Source organism: Carettochelys insculpta, chromosome 31 (assembly GCF_033958435.1).
Source record: "Carettochelys insculpta isolate YL-2023 chromosome 31, ASM3395843v1, whole genome shotgun sequence".
Classification (NCBI taxonomy): Eukaryota; Metazoa; Chordata; order Testudines; family Carettochelyidae; genus Carettochelys; species Carettochelys insculpta.
Genome location: NC_134167.1, coordinates 6,526,559 through 6,550,280, shown reverse-complemented (window position 1 = coordinate 6,550,280; position 23,722 = coordinate 6,526,559). Strand labels below are relative to the sequence as shown.

At 39.7% G+C, this 23,722-nt stretch overlaps 1 protein-coding gene and 1 long non-coding RNA gene across 6 annotated transcripts in view; one reads left to right on the top strand and one right to left on the bottom strand.

Moving 5' to 3' along the window:
- The window catches only part of UNC5D (unc-5 netrin receptor D), a 301,553-nt gene that overhangs the window by 26,103 nt on the left and 251,728 nt on the right, over positions 1-23,722 (bottom strand). For all 4 annotated transcript variants that reach the window (XM_074981594.1, XM_074981597.1, XM_074981595.1 and 1 more), the window contains 4 exons: positions 21,963-22,047; positions 9,233-9,401; positions 5,206-5,433; positions 1,455-1,604 (listed from right to left, as the gene is read on the bottom strand). In XM_074981594.1, coding sequence (XP_074837695.1) covers positions 1,455-1,604; positions 5,206-5,433; positions 9,233-9,401; positions 21,963-22,047 — 632 coding nt within the window. The remainder of the gene's footprint in view (positions 1-1,454; positions 1,605-5,205; positions 5,434-9,232; positions 9,402-21,962; positions 22,048-23,722) is intronic.
- The window catches only part of LOC142004150 (uncharacterized), a 233,621-nt gene that overhangs the window by 72,073 nt on the left and 137,826 nt on the right, over positions 1-23,722 (top strand). The window lies entirely within an intron of this gene.

Genomic DNA, 23,722 nt, shown 5'->3' with positions numbered 1-23,722 from the left:
TGACAAAGGAGACAATCTTCCACTGTAATGTTTTGGGTTTGCAGTTGGTGCCAGGGTGCGCACGTTCATTTAAACCACCCTAGTGTTGCTATGAGGTCTGCTCTTGTGTATGCTGGACATTTAAAAAAAATATTCAGTCTTTAGAGTAGAACCTGTGGAAGACACACCAACCTCTCTTACTAAGGTAGTCTGACAAGACCAGAACAAATGTACCCCAAAAGCGGCAACTCGATTTCGCTTTTACTAGATGTGTCTTCTGTAAACAAACTACTTCTGAGGGTGCCTTGAATCATTCTTGACTGTACTACCAAGTTTTTACTCTCTGGTTTGGGATTATCAGGAGGTGATGTAGATTTAATATTAATTGAACTCTGTAGTGCCTTATCTATGAGTAAGTAAACCCTAACCTGTGATTAACAGAAAAGCTTATTAATGTGCATATAACAACTGATTTTTACGTTGTGTTTAACAGAAGTAGGAACTGTGCTTATAAATTATGATCATTTTGTTTTGTAATCTATAAAATAAACAAGCACAATGGAACAAGATACTCAGAGAGCAACATCTTCAGAGCAGGTTGTGGGAAAGACACTCTCTTTCCTCACCTATTTTATGACACATACGTTAGTTATCTTCATGCTCTATTATACGTATTTCTGGCATAGGGGTTGCATTCTGGGTTAGTCTTACTCATGTTTAGGACAGTCTACCAGCTGCCAGGACCTGCAGTCAGTGAGCAGCCAGCTGGGGCAGCTGGGGAAGGCGGGGGAGGCAGGGGGACAGCAGAGGGAAGATGACTTTCCCTCATTTGGAAAATACTCTTATCTGGCTTGGGTCAGGTCCCAAGGGTGCTGGATAAGAGGTTCAACCTGTACTATATTGCTCACAAATTTTAGGGACCAATACATTTGATAGGCTCTTTTCTTTACTTTGATTTATTCTTCCCATCTTGGACAGTCTCCTTAATTAATGCATCCTAAGTGGGAGAACTTGCTGTTCTATCACTGCTAAGCCAAATGCACACATGCTGTGGTTTGAACCCATAACGTTCAAATGCATGCAGACATGAACTCCATTTCAGCTGATCATTCACTGTTACATTAAGTTCAGGAACGACAACTCAATTACAGGTATCGCAAAACTACACATAACGGGAATGACGACACTGAATCCAAATGCAGAGAGTTAACTGGGGCTGAATGTGATGAGGAGAAAAATAAAAGCACATTTCTGTAAGCTGAGAGAGGTTTATGACCAGTGTGCTTGATATGACATGTTTCATTCCTCCTTTCTCACAATCATCATTGCATTTTTGTTGGCTGCTCAGAGATTAAATCCGTGCTTGTCTCAGGAAAACAAACTGAAAGAGGCAGTTATCTTGTCTGCGCTCTACCTTTACTGGTAAAAACTCATTCTGCCACTCAACTAAAAAAAGGTATAATATTGACAAGTACCTGACATGCCGTAAATGGTTTAATTCTCCAGAGGAAAGGTGGGATATCAAGAACAGAGATCTGAAGACTGAAAGTATTCCCTTTGAAATGCAGCAGTTTAGGTTCCTCCAGCAACTGTCCCCCTTGGTGTCTTTCATCTGAAACCACTTCCTGTAGGAGGCGGAAAACAAAACAAAGACGAGGCTTATGGCATCTTCCCTCATGGAAAGATCAGTGTTAATACGTGCATGTTTGTCAAAGGAGCCAGCCTGACAGCCTGGAAAGTGAATCTGTAAGGCTGCAACAACAGAACATCAATCTGTCCTGCATGCCCTTGAGAAGATGACTTAGAACTGATTTGTATGGGCCACATTTTGATGGTAAAGAAGGGGGAGTTTGGACCTTTTCCCTTGCTTGGATGGTGGCTTTTGTGACCTGGATGCCTATCCCCAGGGTATGGACTGAGCTCATCAACCTATTTCACACAAAAGTCAAGGGGATGTAGGTACCGAGGGACTGTTGAAAACTAACACCTGGGTTCCTATCTGCATCTTCAGGCACCTAAAAACCTTTATATTCTGGGAGTTCTGCCATTGAGTTGAGTGGGACAAAGATGGCACCCACGTGTTAAATGATACATGTGTCCATGTTTTGTGGAAAGAATAATACATGTCAAGAAATAGCAGTGGGGCAGGCAGGTAGAGGGGCAGGAATTGGATGATTCCTTTGGCCTGGGTCCTGCCAAAGCTGCGGCATCACACACCTCGACTAAGCTGGCAAAGACCTCTTTGTAATTGGCAGTCCCCTACCCTGCTACTATTATTTGTATGGGGCTAAGCTGTAACTCCAGGTGAAGAGCGGAGTGCACCTATGAGGACTGCCCAGATCACAGTCACTGCAGTGCCACTACTCCCCATCCAGTGTGAGTGGGAAACATTAACGCTATTCCCTGTGTGCTGGCCAGCGCACCAGGGACATGGTGTAGGGAGAAATAAGTTGGGTATGAGAAAGCGCTCATCTCCCTGTTAGAGAAAGGGGGAAATCAGAGGTTGAATCTTGATGCATGTGACAGTTTGGTCCCCGGAGCAGAGCAACCTTAGTCATGGCTTGTGATGTAGCCTTTAGAGTTGTCAATACACTTTGCACCATTTGAGGTTCAGACAGAGACTATTTCTGCCCCAAGGAGTCAACAGTCTAGAAGTCCAGCAAAGAAGGACTGGGGTTACTCTCCACACAGTTCTATAACACTAATTTAAGTGGACAGATAGCAATAATGATGAGCATGTGTTCTCAGTACTTTAAAGGGCACGGTAATGGCAGCACTGAATTTACACATTAGCTAGACAAAATGTTTCAATTTAAACCATAATAGTGAGAAATCAGCAGTCTGTGCCTGAGGTTGCATTGCAGGTATGATCAAAGTCCAACATCCCACAGAAATGTTTTGAAATTAGATTTTAAATCCACACAAATTGCAAATAATTTGTGAACAGCAAAGTGAGCTGGATGGCTTGTCAGTACCACAAACCAGTTAGAAGGACTTACTGGCTTATTAACAGCTTTTAAAAAACCACAGTTAATGCTCCACTCCTTGAAGCTATAAATCAGGCATTCTAGCAAGAAGAGAGTTGAGGGCATTCAACAGCACTATAAACTCATGTGCCAAAGGGGCCAATAAAAACTAGTTTAATTTCAAATGTTGATTTTTAAGTCTATATGACAGACTGGGCCAGATCTGTCTCAAAGGCTTTTATTTATTTCTTTATTTTTAAATTTCAACCAAGGAAGGTACACCTCTAATTTATAACTCTTTGTAATGCTCCTTGAAGTCATCTGAGATGAACTATAGAAGAACGAACACTGGACCAATCCTCCATCTCAATCATACAAGTAACTCTTACTAATGTAGGCTGTCAACTGGACTTCTAACAGCAAGGGCTGTAGATCTGGGACCAGTCCATCTACCTATGTTTTTACGTATGTCTCCATCCCCATGGTATCTGAGTGCCTGCCAAGCATCTTTAATTAACTATACCTAAAACCAACTATGCTAAGTAAGCAGGAGTAGCCCCATTTCACAAATGGACAAACTGGGACAGTCAAGTTTGTACTGCAAATGAGCAGCCAAGCCAGGAATGGAACGCAGTAGTCCTGACATAGACCATTTTTTTCCTATTTATCTATTACTGACATTTTTTATGATTATTACTCAATGTCTATATTTAAAGGAAAACTAGCACTGAACATGATAGCAAGAATAGAATTTCATAATCAGTCCTATGCATAGAAAAGATGTTCTGGTTTCTATAAGTGAAAAAATGGTAATTATTCTTAAAACAGCTTTCAAAGAAAACAGTAAGGTATAAATTAACAACAAGCATGTCATTTATTTGTCTTTAATATTCAGGTGGGAGGGGAAGCCCTCTGGTCTCTTTCATTATTTTTTTCTGAATGCATATCAGTTTTGGAACCCAAATGACCCAATTAAATCAAGCTTTTTGTTTGTTTTGTTTGTTTTCTTCCAATAAAGCTCAGACTGGATAAATCATTCAGCAAGAATGAGTCTGGGGAAAAAAACAGTAGTGGGTTGCTCTGGATAAGACTAACTAGTTTCTGGCTTTCCCATCTGTGCCATTTTCACAGTTCTGCTGCTGCAGAATACTGGTTTCTGAAATTTCTGCTTACTAATGTGCTTTTAATACTTACAATATTAATGTTTTGAACATTCATTATTATGGCACATATGCACACAATTTCATGACAGACTTTGTAGCTCATTAAACTTCTTGTAGCTCCACTGAATTCAATGATGGACTATATAGATTTACACCAGTTGGGATTCTGACCCACACAAGGGTATGTAAATGTGCCTTTACATGCAAGGTCTTCTAAGTTCCTCCAGACTTACAACTATCACTACACATTAGCTGCACAAACCATCCAACTATAGAGCAGCTACTATACTTATCTAGCTAACCCTAGCTTTGCTTTTATTAAAAACATTGTGCTAGTAGAGTGTGTTTTCTTAAGAGATTCATGTTTCTGTGATGTATAATAGAAATAGGGGGGAAAAAATCAGCTGTTACAACTGTCTGTCACTATTCCCAAAAGACAAGTGTTTTATTACAGCTGCAGCCAGAGCAAACTCCAAAGGCTGCAATTTTTCAGAAACACCAGGTGAAAAAATGGTATAAATTTTCATAGGTATAATGCACAATTATTGTGTAACTTTCACGGAAAGGGTCAAAAATATCCAGCATTTTTTGCTTCAATTAGAAAAAGGGAGAAATCACTAATGACAATATAAAAGTGAATGATGTTGATAAACATTATATATCACATGGTAGGTGACCAATATTTCAGTATTTCTACCACAGTAATGCCCCACAGGATTTGATGCAGTGTAAATGCATATGAAGAAATTCTCTGGGCAAATCACTTCCTATGTCTGTGCCTGTTTCCTCTGCCACACTTTTAAATGCTTTGGAGCAAATTCACACTGCTGATTAGAGGATGATCTGGGAGTAAGTTCCCTGCTCTGCTGAGCTCCAGCCCAGTGACCTTGCTGGTGAACTAAAGTATATATGAAGAGTGGCAGCATAAGCTACATGGGACACATACCATCTTTTTGTTCTATGTTTGTATAGTGCCTAACACAATGGTATCCTAGTCCGTACTAGCCTTTCAAGATGCTTCAGTAATAAAAATACAAAATGAGAACAATTCTGGAGAAAAATAATTAAAATAAAATTCATGAGTTGAAATAACATACCTGAAATGCACAAGGAGTGTTGTCGATACAGTACACTCTCAGATTGTAATCCAGTGAATTGCAAGACATGCAACCAAATACTGCCACTTTCAGCTGTTTAACTGCACTATCAGAGATGGGCTCCCCAGCTAGGGCGTAAGTTCCAAAGCTGTCTAAGAGAATGTGACAGGCGTAAGGATCCAATAGACAGTAGCAGGAAGTAGTTTCCTCTTCCATGGACATCACTTCCTATATAATGAAAATCACATTTCAAAATCAGAATGCTTTTTAGAACAGGTGCCAGGACATTTCAGTTAATTTTTGGTATTTTTTTTCTAAATTGTTTGAAATGTAAAATATTTAGGGGCAAGACTGCACAGACTTTACTCATGCAAGCATTCACCATCTAACCCTGCGACAGCCGCCATGCTTACGTCTGTATATTGGGCAGAATCCATTGTGTACAGCACGTAATAAAAATGATGCATAAGCAATTCTAGCATCTTCTTAAGTGTCCTTGTGTTTCTAGCTAATTTTTCCTAATGTCAGGTTAAGAAATTACCTCGAAGATGAAAGTCAATAAGCAAACCTTGAACAACAGTCTGCAGCTGACATCCTCTTGCAGCATCCATCAAGATAATGTTTATTCTGATCCAAAAAATACAACGTCTTCACGCAGTCTTTTACCATGTTGTATTGTCATTAGATAAATGGTTTGGGGAACATGCACTGCAATATTTCATTTTTCCTCAGCAGTCCTTGAGTACTGGCAACCAGTGCTGATGGAACTGACTGAATACTAAGTACAACAGCATCAAGGAGAGAAGAGCTATGTTGCGCTTCTTTGCACCATTTTAAGTTCAAAAAATAAGAAACTTGTGTGGGGTAGGAAGAGGGCAGACACAGAAGGTAAAGGAAGTCCTGGGTGGTTTTACTAGAGGGCTTTCTGATAGCATGAGGAGGAGGAAGAAAAAAACAATTAAGTTGACTTCATTGGTATTTTGAAAGCTTGTACGAAAAAATGGGAATGGCTTTATGCAGCATATAATAAACCTGTGCCTATTACTGATGCAGGGTAAGCCTTCACCTTCAGAACTAGGCACAAATGGCACTTTGCAAAATGCAAGATGAGTGGTGAGAGAGTAAAGATGATGAAGTCTAATACTACGCTGACAAAAAGAACTCCAAGATGTTCTTCAGTGCTATCAAAGCTATATATGGACCTTCAAAGCCAAGTACTACATTCCTCCTGTCTGCAGATGGCATGCCCTTCCGAGGGAGAAGAACAGCATCAACCATAGGTGGAGAGAGCACTTCAGCAACCTTTTCAACAGATCCTCCATTGTTGACCCTGTGGCCCTAGACCAGATCCCTCAGAAACCCACAGTAGACAGTCTTGACCTGCCCCCTACAAAGGATGAGATCAAAAAGGCAATCAGCCAGACCAGCTCTGGCAAAGCCCCTGGGATGGACGGCATCCCTACTGCAATTTTCAAAGCGGCAGAACCAGTGTCACTTGAAGCCTTTCACATCATCTTGATCAGCATCTGGGAAGAAGACAACATGCCCAAAGACTTTAAGGATGCCACAATCATCTCGCTCTTCAAGAACAAGGGCAACAAAGCTGACTGTGGAAATTACTGGGGCATCTCCCTTCTCTGTACTAATGGGAAGATCTTGGCTCAAGTCATCCTCAACCGTCTGATTACCAGCATCTCAGAGGAGAACCTACCAGAGGCACAGAGTGGTTTTCTCCCAGGCTGCAGCACCATTGACGTGATCTTTGCTGTTTGTCAGGTTCAGGAAAAGTGCAGAGAGCAGAACTTGGATCTGTACGCTGTCTTTATAGATCTGACCAAGGTGTTTGACACCATCAACAGAGAAGCCCAGTGAATTATCCTGTCAAAACTTGGCTGCCCTAGAAGATTCGTTAACCTCATACGCCTGTTCCACGATGAAATGACTGGGTTTGTTCTTTCAAATAGTGAGTCCTCGGATCCATTTGAGATATCCAATGGTGTGAAGCAAGGGTGCGTGCTGGCCCCAGTGTTATTCAACCCCTTTTTCACGTGCGTCCTCAGCCACGCAGTTAAGGACCTGGACCACGGAGTCTACATAAAATACAGACTTGATGGGTCACTTTTTGACATTCGTCGTCTGAATGCTAAAACCAAGATGCTTGAGAGGCTCATCCTTGAAGACTTTGTTGCTGACAACTGTGCATTTATGGCACACAAGGAATCTGATCTCCAGCTCATCGTCAACAAGCTTGCTGACACCACTCGCCTGTTTGGTTTGACCATCAGCCTAGGAAAGACCGAGGTACTGTTTCAACCTGCTCCAGGATCTGCTGCTCTCCCCGCTTCAATCTTTATTGAAAGAACAGAGTTAAAAACAGTAGAGGAGTTCAAGTACCTTGGCAGTGTGATAGCCAATGATGGTTCCCTTGACAAAGAAATCAACGCCAGAATCTGCCAGGCCAGCCGGGCACTAGGACATCTGAGAATGCAAGTTTTGAATCAGCACAATATCTGACAGTCCACTAAACTGAAAGTGTTCAAGGGTGTAGTCCTGACCAGTCTCCTGTATGGCTGGGAAACCTGGACCTTGTACAGAAAACATAAAACTGCTGAAGCGCTTCCAAACATGCAGCCCGAGGTCAATACTGCACATTCGATGGCAGGACAGAGTTACGAACCTGGAAGTCCTGGACAGAGCAGGAACCATAAGCATCAAAGCCATGATTCTGAAAGCCCAGCTTCACTGGACAGGGCATGTCATACGAATGGAGGAGTCAAGAATCCCTAAGCAACTCCTCTATGGTGAACTCTCCCAGGGCAAAAGGAATCAAGATAGGCCTCACAAGAGATATAAAGACTGCGCGAAGGACAACGTTGCTCATGTTGGTTTAAAAGCAGACCAACTAGAGCAGCATGCAGAAGATCAAACAGGCTGGCATGCTCTTGTATGACACGGGTATGACAACTTTGAAGAGCAGCAACACATATGCCTCATTGATGCTCATGAGGAAGAAAGCAACAGCAGCGGCCACCCCAACAGAGCCAGGACAATTCCCTTGCCCCCACTGTGAACGCCTATGCCATTCAAAGCTTGGACTCCTCAGCCACATGCGAGTCCACAACCGATGACCCTGTGCAAGCTCAAGATGGCATCGTCAGACACAACGGACTACCTACTTTTACTGATGCAGGGTAAGCCATTGAGGTGACCAATTAAATGGAATATAAAATAACCTGTAATAGTTGGGTCCAAGAAGACTCTAGTCTAGAAAAGTTAGGTTGAAATACTAAACTTCGTGTTTCAATTAAGGGACTTCTTATCTTCCTTTTCATCATGGAAACATTTTGCCATAGTGGTGACATTTACTGATGGGTGGGTCTCCCAGAAGAGTTTAGAGCTACTTGAATTTATTAATGGCTTGGAAACAGCAGACACAACAGGAGTCAGTTGATATTGACCCGTCATGTGACCTTTGGTATATGAAGCAAAATCACATGACAGGGATAAGATCATGAAAGACAGTGAAATTTTTCACCAGTTTTGAATAACAGTGGTGAAAAAAAGATTTTGAGAACCATGTGGATTTTTCTCTTCTCACCATATTCCACCTGACCAACTCTAATTTGAACTTGAATGATTATACAGGTTGAACCTGTCTTGGCTGGCACCCTTAGGACCTGACTTGTGCCGCAAGAAAGAGAGAATTTGCTGGACCACAGGAGGTCAATATTGTCTAGCAGCACTACCAACACTCCTACTGCTTACTGGGCTCTTAGAAGACATTTAGGGGTGAATTACAGCTAAATAACAGCACAGAACACAGAGAGCCAGGACTGGTGGTTGTAAACAAACTTCATGGGACCATGGGAAACTTGGCCACACCCAGGATAAGTGGTCTTCTGGCTAATAAAATCATGATGGATTACAGATGTTGCCAGGTGAGAGTGCACCAGATTAGAGAGGTTCAACCTGTATGTTATATTTTCATGATCACTAGTGCCTTTGGTGGGGGACATTTTAAACTTACCTCCCATTTCCCTTGTTGTGTTCTTTTTTTCAAGTGAATATTCCAATGCTCAGAACTGACTTCTGCACAATGTGGTATAGTCAACGCAAAAGGAGTGGTGACCATCAGATCTGGAGGTCCACATGTGACTTCTGGACCAAGAAGAACTTCTGTGCCTTCTGGTTGTAGGCTTCATGTGTGAAAAAACAAAACAAAAAAAAAACCTCAAAGTATTTTTAAAGGAATGAAAACTCCTCTAGAATTTTTATCAAAATATGATTCATTTATGTTAACTGCAATACACAAATATTTAAAACATTTGTAGCCAAAATTTCAGTGCCTCCTCCATCTGCTACATGGACAAACCAGAAAGTCAACTGCTGTGCTAATTGCAGTATAGTCTCTGAAGCTGGATATGAAAGACACTTTTTAGGCCACATATAAGCCATCGTCCACTGGTCAGTTCAGGAGTTTACTTCTTTCAGTAATTTTTTATTTGGATAAATCAAATCCATGTTTGTTCTGTGTAAATAGGGCCTATTTTATGTTCCAGCTGGCAATATCACCATCTATTTCTTTACTACTATGAAAATACTGTTGATGTCAAGAAAAGAAAAACAAATTATGGTGTAAAATACAGGCGCTCACAAATTTTCCCAGATTGAGTGTGATTTTTCTGGTTTGAGAATATATTTACATTCTGCCAATTGAACAAAATAGGTAGGAGAGAGACACCAGATCTTAAGTTATAAATATACAGTATCCAATGTGAATCGCTTTCCCTGCTCAGCATTCAGGCCTAAATTTAACTTCATCCCACACAAACCCATTTTCCTCACTTTATGTATTGTAAACACATTTGCAAAACAATGAAATGGAAGTGATAGAAACGATGTGATTCAATTTTTAGGTGGAAATGGCACCATTTAAAACATTATGATCCATCTTTATTTTAGCTGAGGACTATATTTTGGGTCAATGTCCTCAACATTGTGACTTGAATTTTTATTACTAATATTATCACGACTGCTGGCTAAAATGTGCCCACACAGTGAGGTTGCACAACGGTAAAAGGGGAAAGAACTGGCATCATGTGCAGAACTTCATTTACGATATTTTTTTACATCATTTTAGCATCAAGGAGCCCTGGTCATTGTGCAAACACAGAGCGAAAGAGTGGCCCCTTCCTCCAAAGGGTTGACCATCCAAGTCACATTAATTAGATTACTCATGTGGAAAGCTTAGCTATGTGCTTAAGTGTTTGAAAGATCAAGGCCTACATGAAAAACTGGGTATACAAATATATTCACAAATAAATAGGCTAATTCTGCTCTGCAATTACAGGAGTCATGATATTAATTGTTCACAAGTACTTGTGAAAGTGTTAATGAATCCCCAGAGTAGAGAAACCATTCCTTTTTATTTTTTGTCTAAAACATCATGCAAATAGCACATAATTGACTATATCCGCCACTCTCCTCTGTCTAAGGTGTAACAGAGAGGGAGCCGTGCTAGTCTATGTACTATCAAAACAAAAAAAGCAGTCAAGTAGCACTTTAACAAAATAATTTATTAGGTGAGCTTTTGTGGGACAGACCCACTTCTTCAGACCATAGCCATACCAGAACAGACTCAATATTTAAGGCACAGAGAACCAAAAACAGTAGTCAAGGTGGACAAATCAGAAAAAGAAATGATCAAGGTGAGCAAATCAGAGAGTAGAGGGTATGGGGGGAGGTCAAGAATTAGATTAAGCCAAGTATGCAAACGAGCCCTTATAGTGACTCAGAAAATTCCCATCCCAGTTCAAACCACATATTAATGTGCCGAATTTGAATATAAAAGACAGCTCAGCTGTCTCCCTTTGAATAGTAGGTGCAAAAATTTTTCTTCAGTAACATGCAACCTCTTAAGTCATTAACAGAATGGCCCATTCCATTAAAATGTTGACTAACCAGTTTGTGGATCTGGAGTGTTTTTATGTCACTGGCACGTTCTCATGTTCCTCAACTAACATCATCATGTGCCAACACTGCCCAGATGCTTTGTACATTGGACAGACTTCTAATTCCCTTAGACAAAGAGTTAATGGGCACAAAACAGACATAAAACACTCCACTATAGGGGCTCGTTTGCATACTTGGCTTAATATAATTCTTGACTTCCCCCGCTCCCCCATAACCCTCTACTCTCTGATTTGCTCACCTTGATCATTTTTTTTTCTGATTTGTCCTCCTTGACTACTGTTTTTGGTTCTCTGTGCCTTAAATATTGAGTCTGTTCTGGTATGGCTATGGTCTGAAGAAGTGGGTCTGTCCCACGAAAGCTCACCTAATAAATTATTTTGTTAGTCTTTAAACTGCTAGTTTACTGCTTTTGTGTTTTGTCTAAAGTGTGTTATTCATTCAGGGAGTAGAAACTGCCACCCTCCCCTTGGCTTTGATAATCAACAAAACACCACCAATAGGCTCAGCTGCAGTAAAGCATTGAAGTACACGCACAACAGCAATCCCACTGAACTTAAACCAGAAAAACCCTTAACCATATGAAAAGGGGTCATCGGGTTAGTCTGTAGCTTCACAAGTAACAAGCAGTCCTCTGGCACTTTAGAGACCAACAAATTAATTAGATCATGAGCTTTTGTGGGTAAAACCCACTTCCTCAGGTGAATTTCCTTATTCTGAAGAACATAGCAAGTGTTCCAAATGAATAATTCAGCAACAACCTAGAATCTCAAAATGCATTAATTCACAGTACTTTATTTATGCTTGTGATTACTCCATTTTTTCCCCAAGACTCATGCATGTTTCACCAACAATTCGCTACTAGGGAAACAAATAAATTGAGATATTTGAGGGGAAAAAAAAAGTCCAAATATTTCAGAATAATATGGGAAAGTATTTGAAGATAGAGAGAGAAATCAACCAGCGAGGTATGCTAACTTTTAACAATCACATCTGATTTAAACGAAGATAGATAACATAAACCCAAAAATACTGTGAGGAAACTTCTCTCGATAGCACTAAACTTCATTCATAAACTATTTTCATAAAGGATGCCCTGAGCTACTTACAAGTGTTTAGAAATGGCCTTGGAATTATTAGACACCATCAGGACATTATTTATTTTGGGTAAGTTGTTGAATTGATATTACTCCCTTCTCTACTGTAACTCAGAAATGACTGGTGGATTTTATCTTCTTTATACGTGTTTTGATGTGGCTGTTAGAAGTGCTAACAATAGCATATTTCCAGAGAATGAGTCAAACCCTAATTTTTTTAACCTGGTAGTTGCATCTGTATTCTATATCACTCACACCAGGCACATCTCCAGCCTCCTCTGCCAAATGGATGCTGCTGACAAAATGAACACACAAGGGGAAAAAAAGTGTAGGGGGCAAAGGGAGGGAATGTTCCAAAGTTACCTCCAGCACGAAGTTGGACAATTCCTCTCCCCTAGTGGGAGCAAAAAATAGATTAAGCTGCAAACAGCCTTACATTTACTCTCAGGGGCTGCAAATCAAGAGGTTTGGTCACGCTCCTGGGGATGATTCCCAATAAGTCAAGCTTCTGAAATGTGAAGAACAAAAAAAACCTCACCACTCTGACTTAAAGAAGGAGGGGGCTGCAAAATGAACTGGGTAAATGCATCTATGGCCTAGAATTCCATCCTCACCCCCTCTTAAAAAAAAAAGCTAACTGAGTGAAAGTCACTGAAACACCAGAGCCTCACTATGCTGGCAGCCATCCCTAATCACTGCATTTGGCATGGAGAGTAGTACTTAGGATGTGTGAATGACCAATGATAAGCTTTTCTGAAGTGAGCAATTTAATTGCTTTCAGAGACTCCTTCCCTCACTTGTGCACATTGTATGGGAATTCAAAGAATTATTGAATGCCAAATGAACTGAAATCAACTGAAGTCAGTGTGAGGGGGTTATGGATCTGGTCTAGCTCCTGGGGGAAGAACTGTTCCCCATTAAAAGTGTCGTCCATGTTGGCTGTCGAAGTGGCTGATCATGTATCCCTCTAGTGGGAAGGCAGATCATCAGCTAAGGCTACGGGACAGATGTTCTTCTTCCCTTATACTGCAAAGACACTGCATGTCTTAGCACTAGCTTTCTAGTTTCACACACAAACCTCTTTGCAATAGCACAGTGTGGTTGGATGCAGGGTATACTAGTGAAGGAGATTATGCTTGACTACTTCTGTTTTGCTATTTTATTGTTACTGGCTAAAAACAGACCTCTAATCAATGTGATATATAAAGGTAACAGAGCTAATGGCATTTTGGCTCTGAATGAAACAGAGTACCTAGAGGAAAGAAAATCAAAGATCTAGCTCTGTAGATAGAAGCCCAAGATTTGAGCCTTGAATCTGGATTTCCCACAGTATTTCAATCCCTGGGTAACCTGAATACTTACTTTCCTGTTTCAGGAAAGAAAGAATTTCCCAAAGATTTAAAAAATATCCATTGAAAAAATAATATTTTAACAAGTTGAACAAACTGAAAAATATTTGAGATATGCAATCATGCACTATTCCCTTTACAACAGAAATGTGATGATTATTGTTTGAGGACAATAAATATGGCAAAGGATGAAAAATGTTGCCATTATAGTGTAGTTATATTAACCAGTTTTAGTATCAGGTGCTACACTGGCACAAGTCAACAGCAATATTGCTTAAGTTACATATCTTTTGTACATGAACTAATCCTCACGCATTGATGAAGAATTGATTGTTTTAGCACATTAGGCTCTTATAAACTACGTGCAAATGAATTTTAAAATTGTCAGTTTACACACACACTGTGAAGCAGGGTCCCTATCTTATATGTAAGTTTAGGAAGTAACAACTGAATGAATATCTGAAATATATTCAGTTTTTCAAGGAGCTTGGGCTATTGCATTAGATTATTATGGAATCGTCACACTTCTGTTGGAATGCAATCAAGCCAGAATGTCAGAGACAGAAATAGGTAAATAAAATCTTGACTCCTATAATTTTCCCTCCTCCACTTCTAATCTTTTCCATCAGCCCTGTTTCACACCATCTCCATACTCTGCCACCAGCTGTAGTACAGTGAGTAAAAATGAGGTCAGTTTGAGACATCTATAAGCATGTATGCGTGTGTGTGCACACGCACATTTCTGGAAACAGCACAGCTTTATTACCAATTCTTAAATACATTTCACATCTAGCCTAAGAAGTAAAATTACGCTTTTTCCATGTCTAGATTGTCGAGAACTGTTGGCAAAAGATATGCAAATTGCACAATGCTTTTGTGTATCTTTTGCTGACAGTTCTGTTGGGAGAGGCTTTTCCAACGTTTGGCCCAGCCACACAGGGCCAAATGTTGGAAAAAAGCCCCCTTTGTTGAGATGCCCCTTCTTCCTTGTGTAATAAAGTGTACAGGGATGTCAACACAATGATCCCGACCAGCTGATCTCTTCCGACAGATCTGCAGCCTGGATGCACGCTATGTCAACACATTTTCTGTTGATAGAAGTTTTGTTGACAGAAGCCTACAGTCTAGACATAGAGCTCAGGACACTGTTTCTTAAATATTTGGAAAGTGATGGGTGCTATTCTAAGGCTCAGGTTCACAATCTAAGGAGTTGACCTGTATGGGCTATTTTATTTTAAATGATGCAGGCCAGATGTACTCAAATAATATGGTCATGGAAACTATATCAGTATCTAACATAAACAGATAGACTTATGTCGGGATATTAAGACATCAAATATAGCATTTACTCCAAATGTCTCTGGAGTCAAGATATGTCTATACAATAGCCTTATTTTGAAATAATGATGCTACACACAAAAATGAATTTCAAAATTGCACTTCGGTATTTCAAAATACAGCATTTACACACACACAGCTTAATTTGAAACAGAGCCATTAGATGCACTATGGCTTATATAGAACTAGGTGCTGTTAAGACAGGGAATAAAGCCTATTTCAAAATAAGAGCTATTTTTCATAGCATGAGGCATACCAATTTCAAATAAACTAAGTGCTATTTCAAAATTATTTGAAAAGCAGTTGCATGGCAGGGATGCTAGGACGGTTATTTTGAAATAACTTCGCTGTGTAGACTTACCCTCAGATTGAGCATTACAGGTATGGGCCACTAGACTTATGTTTTAAGCGTTAATAAAATTCTATTGCTCCCGCCAAACTTCTGCTCTGTTGGGAGAATTCTAAGGCACAGGGCTATCTAAACAATTCTGCTGTCCTCATAGGAAAGGAATGTCTCAAAGCTCTAGTACGTTGAGAGTGATACTATTTCCTCTTTAGGTTTGCATGTGATACATCTACCTATAATCTGAGCATGCACAGCAGTATTCATTTACATGCCCTCTTTTCAGTTACTGGGTCCCATGCCACTCAACACTCTTGAAGTTCTGGTTCAACAGGTGATAAGTTCTTACATTTAGTACTTTCATTGCACTGTGCTGCAGTGAACTGGAGTGGAAATGATGTTTATGATAAATCACTTTAGCAGGACTTGCTATTTCTTCCAGAAGAACTGGCAGTAAAAGAAATGACACACTCAAATAAGGCATAATTTCACAATGCAGAGCCCTTTTAAAAATGCAAGTGGATGTGTGAACCAGTAGCTTTTCCTTAGCGAAGAAAGGTTCATGTTATTCACCCTCTTAGCAAACAGAAACCATTGTTATCTTCTCAGCTGCTTCTTTGATTAAGACTCATTTGGGCTATTATGATCACTGTCATATTACATTTAGTATGATATTAAAATACACTGTTCAAATTACAGCAATTTGTACTGTGGAGTGTGGGAGGGATAAAGTTTGTATTAAAAAAAAGAAACAAACAAAAAGAGACCAAAGATAATTATACCAGGCAGGCTTTAATCACATGAGGGCAGAATCTGCCCCAGTAATAATTGGGTTAGCCCGGTCTGTATTTTGGCCTATGTTTTGCATTGAATAATTGTCTTTTACTCTAATCTGAATAAGTGTAGGCTAACAAAACTTTGCATTTTGATAGACCCTCTGAGCATCTTACAGCACTTCACATATACAGGTTGAACCTCTTTAGTCTGTCATTCTCTCATATGGCAACATCTGTAATTCAGCATGATTTTAATTAGCTGGATGACCATTTATCATGGCCAAGTTTCCCAGGAGTCCTAACACAGACAATAAATTAGATTGCGATATCTGAAGATTGGGGCAGGTGGATGAAACAAGACCTGTTCTTGAATCTTTAAGGATCCTGCAGAGAAGAGTATTAGTAAGGAAAAGGGATCAGCCTTACAGGAACCCAGAATTTAATCTTTTATCTACTTCTGTACAATGAGTTGACCACTTGGCTGATGCTGTTCGCTCTGGAGGTGGCTGCTTATTTCATATGGCCAGTTAAGTGATTTAAGATGAAAGGTGATAGTACAGCATTATTACTCTCATATTAATTCTGCAGAGGCTGCTGCTCCTTCTGCCATGGGAAACAAGGAAGCCAAGGGTAACAAAGGTGAACCAGGTTTCCCTGCATGTCAGTACAGAATGTTGTTGCTGCTGTTAAACAAGCCTCTTTTATTTCACTGCAGCTAAGATGGCTGAAAATTGTATCAATGCCCTCTCAATTATTTGAAAAGGAATCATTGCCTGTATTATGATGGAAAAATAAATCAGTGTTTGCCTCTGTTTCATTTTATAGGATTTCATTAAAAAAAAATCTCCCTATGGTAATTTTCTGGTCTGGTTCACCACCCGTTTCTAGCCACAAAAATAAAACAGCAGGCAAAATTTGCTACTTGTATTTAATTAACCATTTTAATTCACTTCTGTAACATCCTTGCAGATAAAACAGCTGCTTTTTCCCCCCTCCTCCCCTTCCCATATCTTAATCTTTCAGTGAAAATGATCAAAATACTATGGCAGCAGATGGGGATGGAATATAAAAGTTGTCTCAAAGGAGTTCAGATATCAGAGAAAAGCAGAAAAAGGTTTCAGAATAAGTTCTGGAAAAAATATCTCCGGACTTTAAAAACCAAGAGAAAGACACAAAGCTATCCATGAATTTTAAAGGGAACATACCTGCAATTATTTAGTAATCTGAGCTGATGTAATCAAAATTTACTTGATAGTCAAGGATTTTAATTTTTTTGCAATATTTTCCACTTTTCCCATATCTATATTCAATGTACAGTATCCACCATTCCACAAAAAGGGAATAATGATTTAGTCCCTGATCCCTAAACCAACTGGTCCTTTTCTTGGACACAAAAGCCAATACCAGCACTGGTGCTTCTTAGGGACAAGCCTTTAGGAAGTGGCCAGTCTTAGACCATTAGCCAAGTGTTCAAAATATGGGTTGAGGGGTGTGGAAGTCTGCTTCTGGCTCCTCAGTACAGGGGATGTATTTCCCACTCCCCATCCCCAAAAAACAGGGAGCTTGAAAGTCATCAGTTAAATTATTTACCAAAATGTGTTTGCTCAGCTCATCTTGGAATGTAAATTATGAAAGTGCAGTTGAAGGAAGCTAAAGAAATATGCGATAATTGGTAGCTTATTTAACTACATAGCAGGAATGTTGTCTGGAATGTTCCACTGCATCTTGTATCTGTGATAGGGATGAAAAGGCTACCAAGAATGTTGTTTGGAATGTACCATAGGTACAAGATGCTGTGGATTGATGGAAAGGCTAATAAATCCAGCCCTCACCCCCATCCAGTGAGCTAAAACAGAGCAATCTGTTGTATGCCTCAGGCAAAGATTGAAGGGACATGGGGTTTCAGAAGAGTTTTTGGCTGAGAAAACAGAATTTGCACTTAATGGTAATAAAATATGACAAGCAGTCAGATAATCACATCACAAAGCTTAAACAGCAATAAGCTACTATGTGAAATTTACCAGTTGTGCTTTAGAATAAATGGCCCAGATCCTGTATGACAAGTTACCCCATTTGATGATCTGGGTCCACGTGTGTGAATTGACATACACAAGAACAGCATAGACAGAAGCAGCCTCTCGATCAGTTGAAAAGGGCAAATTAGGACCCATCGTCTGAAAAGTCTGTTCTCTAAATAAATTTTTAAATCGAGATTGGATTCTTTTCCCTCTAAAATGTGTGTTGTAGTTCAATCTGGAATTCATGCAAGTCTTAGGGCTTATGTTATACAGAAGGCCAAATTCAGTGATCCCTGGTCTCTTTTGCTTTATAATCCAGAAGACTACTCAATTTTAAAAAAATAATACAGGTTGAACCTCTCTAATCCAGAACTGTATCATCTGGCAACATCTGTAATCCAGCATGATTTTAGTTATCTGGATGACCACTTATCATGGGTATGGCAAAGTTTCCCGCAGTCCCATAAAGTTTGTTCACAGCCACCAGCCCTGACTCCCAGTGTTCTGTGCTGTTTAGTTGTAATTTATCCACAAATGTCTTCTACTGCATACTCAGCTCTTAGAAGTGTTGATAATGTGATAGACAATGTTGACCTCCCATGGTTTGGAAAATTCTCTCATCCAGCACCAGTCATGTCCTGAGGGTGCTGGATGAGAAAGGTTCAACCTGTACAGAGATTTGAAATCAGTCAGGACACTGGGTTAACATGCCTATTGTTTCAAGAAGTTGCCAAAATATTTTTAATGACTACAAGTGGTAAGTACTTTAGTTGTTAGTCTTCTGCAAAAGACAAGCACGTCTTGCAGCAAAGCTTCATCTACAAGGCACTCTTTCAACACTAAGAAGTGTCTACACTTCAACTTGCTCAACACAACTTTAGTTGTTCACAGGTGCTCAAATATGAACGTCAAAGTTTGGCCATGGCAAGGGCACATGGAATGCTGCTTTCTGCTCCTGCTGACAAAGCGAAAGCCGCTCTTTGGAGCTGGAAGTACTTTGTCGGCACTGTGTTCATGCACACTAACTTTTAGCTAGAGGACAGTGTCAACACAGCCTTGCCATTCAAAGCTGCATAGTGCAGACATACCCTAATTCAGAGAGGAAAGTGAGGCCAAGGTGACAGAGGGTAAAAAAAACAAAACTAAACTTAATACTGTTTTGATAGTTCCTTGGACATCTCAGATCCAAGCACTGGGCTGACACTGCTTCATCAGGGATTTGCCAGGATCACAAGATAAAAGAATTGCAGTGTCAACAGTGAGAGAAAACGTGAAGTTAAACTCAGCAGAAGAGCAAACAAACTAATAAATGATACATACCGTGGTTTAAGTAGGGGCAAAAGACTGAAATTAAAGAGAAAATTCAGTAAACCCAGGACACTCAAAATCTTAATCTTAAAAATAGTTAATGATAAAATGAAGGCTGCTTAATTTAGAAGAAAATAGATGGCAACTAGTACATATTAACCATGCCAGTTTCTCGTATCAATATCAAATGCTTTCAAATGGGAATTATGGAAAGAAAAATAACAGTACAGGTAGTTCTGGCACTGAAAGTAGGAAGTGTCTAGCAGTTAGATAACACTTATTATTAGAAGTCTAGAAGGCTCTTCAATATTGTCTAATGAACATAGAGTAACTTAGGATCAGAGTAGATGTGTTTTCCCTTGTCTCTGGTCAATCACTAGAATTTCAGGAAAGATATTTATGAACAAGTTTTCAAAAAGCGCTTTTCATTTCGGGTACCTAGCATTTGTCAGTATCCTGACATTTCACAAGATGGGCACCTAAAATTAACACACACACTTGGGATTTTTGACCTTATCTTTCCATTACAATTTGTCCACCTGCTGAATGCATCTAAACTTGTCTGCCCTGCTGAGTTGCATGTTTCATCCCAGGTTCTCAAAGCACATTAACAGCAGTGCAGCTTCTAAGGTCTGTCAAGGTCCTTCAAGTCACAGATCTACCCACAAGAACTGCACAAAAAGCAGCACACAAGAAAAACAATGCAATAGTAGAATTATTTGACTTGGAATAAACAATTCAGAAACTCAATACTGTAAACTGGGTTCCTGACATTATTTTATTTCTCATTGCTTGCATTTATGGTATAAGAAATTTGGTTTCTAAAACTGAAGGACTTCTCCTGTGACAATTAGTGGCAATTAAGAGGCATGGTGGGTATCCTAATGGCTTCACACTTACCTTCCCTCAAATCCTCACACACGCACTATGACCCTATGTTATATTTGTGATGTAAGTGTGGTCACTTCAGAGACTAATCTCTATTAAGCAAAATTTCATCTTGTGACTCTACTGACTCTCCTGGTGTTTGAGAACAAAATTTCCAGAGGAAACAGCAAAACTTAGAAAATGGCTTGTGCCAAACTTGGCACTGCACATCAGCAAAATCCATTGGGCTCAGAAAAATCAACAACTTTGACTCTTTATAACTATGTTGTGTGAAAAGTGAAAGCCACTGGGAACCAGAAAATCCTTTTATGGGAACAGTTATCAAAATCTGTTAAAACCATCTGTTTCTCTGGCTGCTTTTCTTCATAACAAATAGGGGGAAAACCCTAATCTGAAGTAAGAGAATCTGGGTCTGTTCTTACTTTCACTCTGATGTAGCTTCTATTGTAACCAGTGGATCTACTCCCAATTATTCCCAGCATAACAGATAGCAGAATTTAGACATCCCCCATTGTCTATGACCACCTAGTTTATCAAAATGTCAAAAAGAATAGTTAGGTACATTTTATGTGGAAAAGATAATGGCAGCACATTTGACACAACTGCACAAAAAAAACCACAAAAAAAACCAACCAAACAACCAAAAAAAAAAAAGTTGCCTAAATTTACCAAGAGCCTCATTCAAATTTTTACTCATCTTTCTGTCTCTAATTCAGTAAAGTGAATGCTGGATTGAAAGTCTGGGAGAATTAGCTCTTATTTATCCACAAAACAGAAACAATGGAGGGTAAAAGCACTTCAAATACTCTCTTCATCATCCTGCCACATGCAACACAGAAAGAACATATTTCTAATGGTCAAAGACAGTTCAGTTTCCATGGCCCAATCAATTCTTGCTTGACAGCGTGGCAGTCTGTAGTCACAGACATCCAACAAGGGAGCAGACTATGACTGTGATCTATAGAACAGAGTTATGCGTCAGTTAGAAACAGGTCTATCTATGTACTAGGAACCTGAGCAAGAACCCATTTACTCATTTCACATAGGCCACTGAAAGTCCAAAAGATGGTGATAACTATTCATCAGCAACAGGAAGAGTCAGACAGAATCTTTGTCAATTACCCTGGCTGGGGGAAGGGGTAGGGGTCAAACAATTTCCTGAGATCTCTCCCAACCCTATGATTTCTACGTTACCAGTCTGAATGGGTTCTCACTCAATTTCCTCATGCACAGATAGCCCAGTTCCTAAGATTCCTAAATTCCAAGAGTCCTTCCTAGAAACCCAGTTCTCCTAACTTAGCCAACCTTTCAACAGGAATTCAACATAGTGTCAAAATTACCGAAGTAGGAATATGATAGGCTAGGGTATAGATCTGTTTGTCTGTCTGGGTCTACATCTGTCTATATCCCTACAGCTGTGATTTCTATTCCATGCATCTGACAAAGTGGTTTTGACCCATGAAAGCTTACGCCTGAATAAATCTGTTAGTCTTTAAAGTGCCAAAGGACTCCTCATTGTTTTATGAAGTCAACAGCCATACTAGGGTAAGGAAGGGTGGAATGAGGCCCACATATTCCAATATTAGTAGGATGGTTATCAAATTTTTTTTGCTGTGATTGTGTTTTGTATTTTGGATGATCTTGCCATGTGATTTTTATTGGTTTCTCACCTGGATTCCCCTTGACTGATGGTCAGATAGATTTCCCATGAGCTCTCTTCAGGGATAGCTCCATGTGGTATCAGCAAACTGACTCCTATGATACAAAATTTAGAGGTTATTGTTGGACTTCACAAATCCAAAACTTCTGGAAATACTTGGGACGTAAAAGAAAAACCTCACGAATTGACTCTCAAATATAGCCACTTGAATGTAGAATGCTGTAGCAAAAAGCCTCTCTAAAATGATAGCATAGGATTGGCCATTCTCAAATTAAGAAAATATATCTTATAAAAATGCTTTGCTTTTTTCTTTGCATGACAATATCTCCCAAAGACCCTTATTAGAATCAGTCCTTACTGGGCTAACCTTTATACTCACACATACAATGGCAATGTGTCTGCCCCCAAGGTTTTGAAAGAGCAGTCTCTGGGGTATTTTTGCAGCAGTGAAAGATGTAGGATGCATAACCTTGATGACTGAACTCCTCTCTTCACCTGTAGACATAGAAATATGTCCTGCCAATTCTGCTATCAAAATCACCTGGCCAGGAGAGATTCCGCTATGTCAGCTAGAGGACTTCAGTCTCCTGGGTTCATTCAGTCCTTAGCCCCTTTTCTGAGATTGCCAACAAAGGTTCTGTCTAGTTCCAGTTGTGAGGGTGGTCTCAAAACAATTTCCTAGTGGGGACATAATGAAACCACTAACTTGTTTAACACAGCCATCAGATTCAAATGACTTTTAGTCGCTTTTGAGTGAGATGTGTTTATTGGGGTTGCATTCAAAGATGAAAGAATCTTTGTCCCATTTAAAAATCCTCAGAGCCATGTACTTCTATCATTTTGTCTTAAACGCAATATCATGTATGGTCAGCAGATATAGCATTTATTCATAAAAGGAAAGACTCACAATTTAAAATCCTCAGTAGCTTTTTTCTAGGTGTATACAGTCCACTGCAAACCCAAAGAAGCTCAGCCCAACCCAGCCCCACAACACACGTGGCGTTCCTGAGCTTTTACTTCAAAGCAATTGCTGCAGAGTAAAAAATCTTTTACATCAGTTAACAGATAAGGGACCACTGAGCACAGTTCTCTTTAATGCATCTTCTTGCTTATGGTAAGAAATGAACTGGTTAGGCATGACAAAAACATCCTTTGCAAAAATAAAACCTCAGGGTATCTTCCTCCACCTCAAATAATAAAGATCTCACACCGTCCTTCATCAGAAGAACCAGTGCTAGAGTAAAAAAGCATACAAGTTGATGATTATAATATCAATGGAGAGATGGAACCCTTTTAATAACATTACTGATGTGTGAGCTGTACTCCTGTAAGCCTGAGAGCTGCTGTATAGTCATGCAGCCTAAGACTCATTATAAAATAAGTTATTTGTGCTTCCAATTTATGAACATTATTCAGTAACATGCTGGCTATCATTAGTCTCTTTCACTTGTGCTAAGAATGTGGAACATTGAGGGGGAAAGAACTCTGCTCAGAGCCTCCTGGCAATGAGATTCATTTTTAACTAGGTCTTAATTTCAAAATAAGAGAGGCATGGCAAACATTACTTTGGTTAGACACCTTGTTTATGATCATCTCTTATGCACAGCTCTCTCTCTTTATTGTTGCAGGCACACACTTTGATGTTTAGGACTAACTGCAGGGCAAACATTTTCCTCCACGAGAATGGGATAGACAAAGTCAAACATTGCAGGATTTTCTCAACATCCCAAAAGAATTAAGATGTGGATTTTTAAAGGCATATAGGGCAGT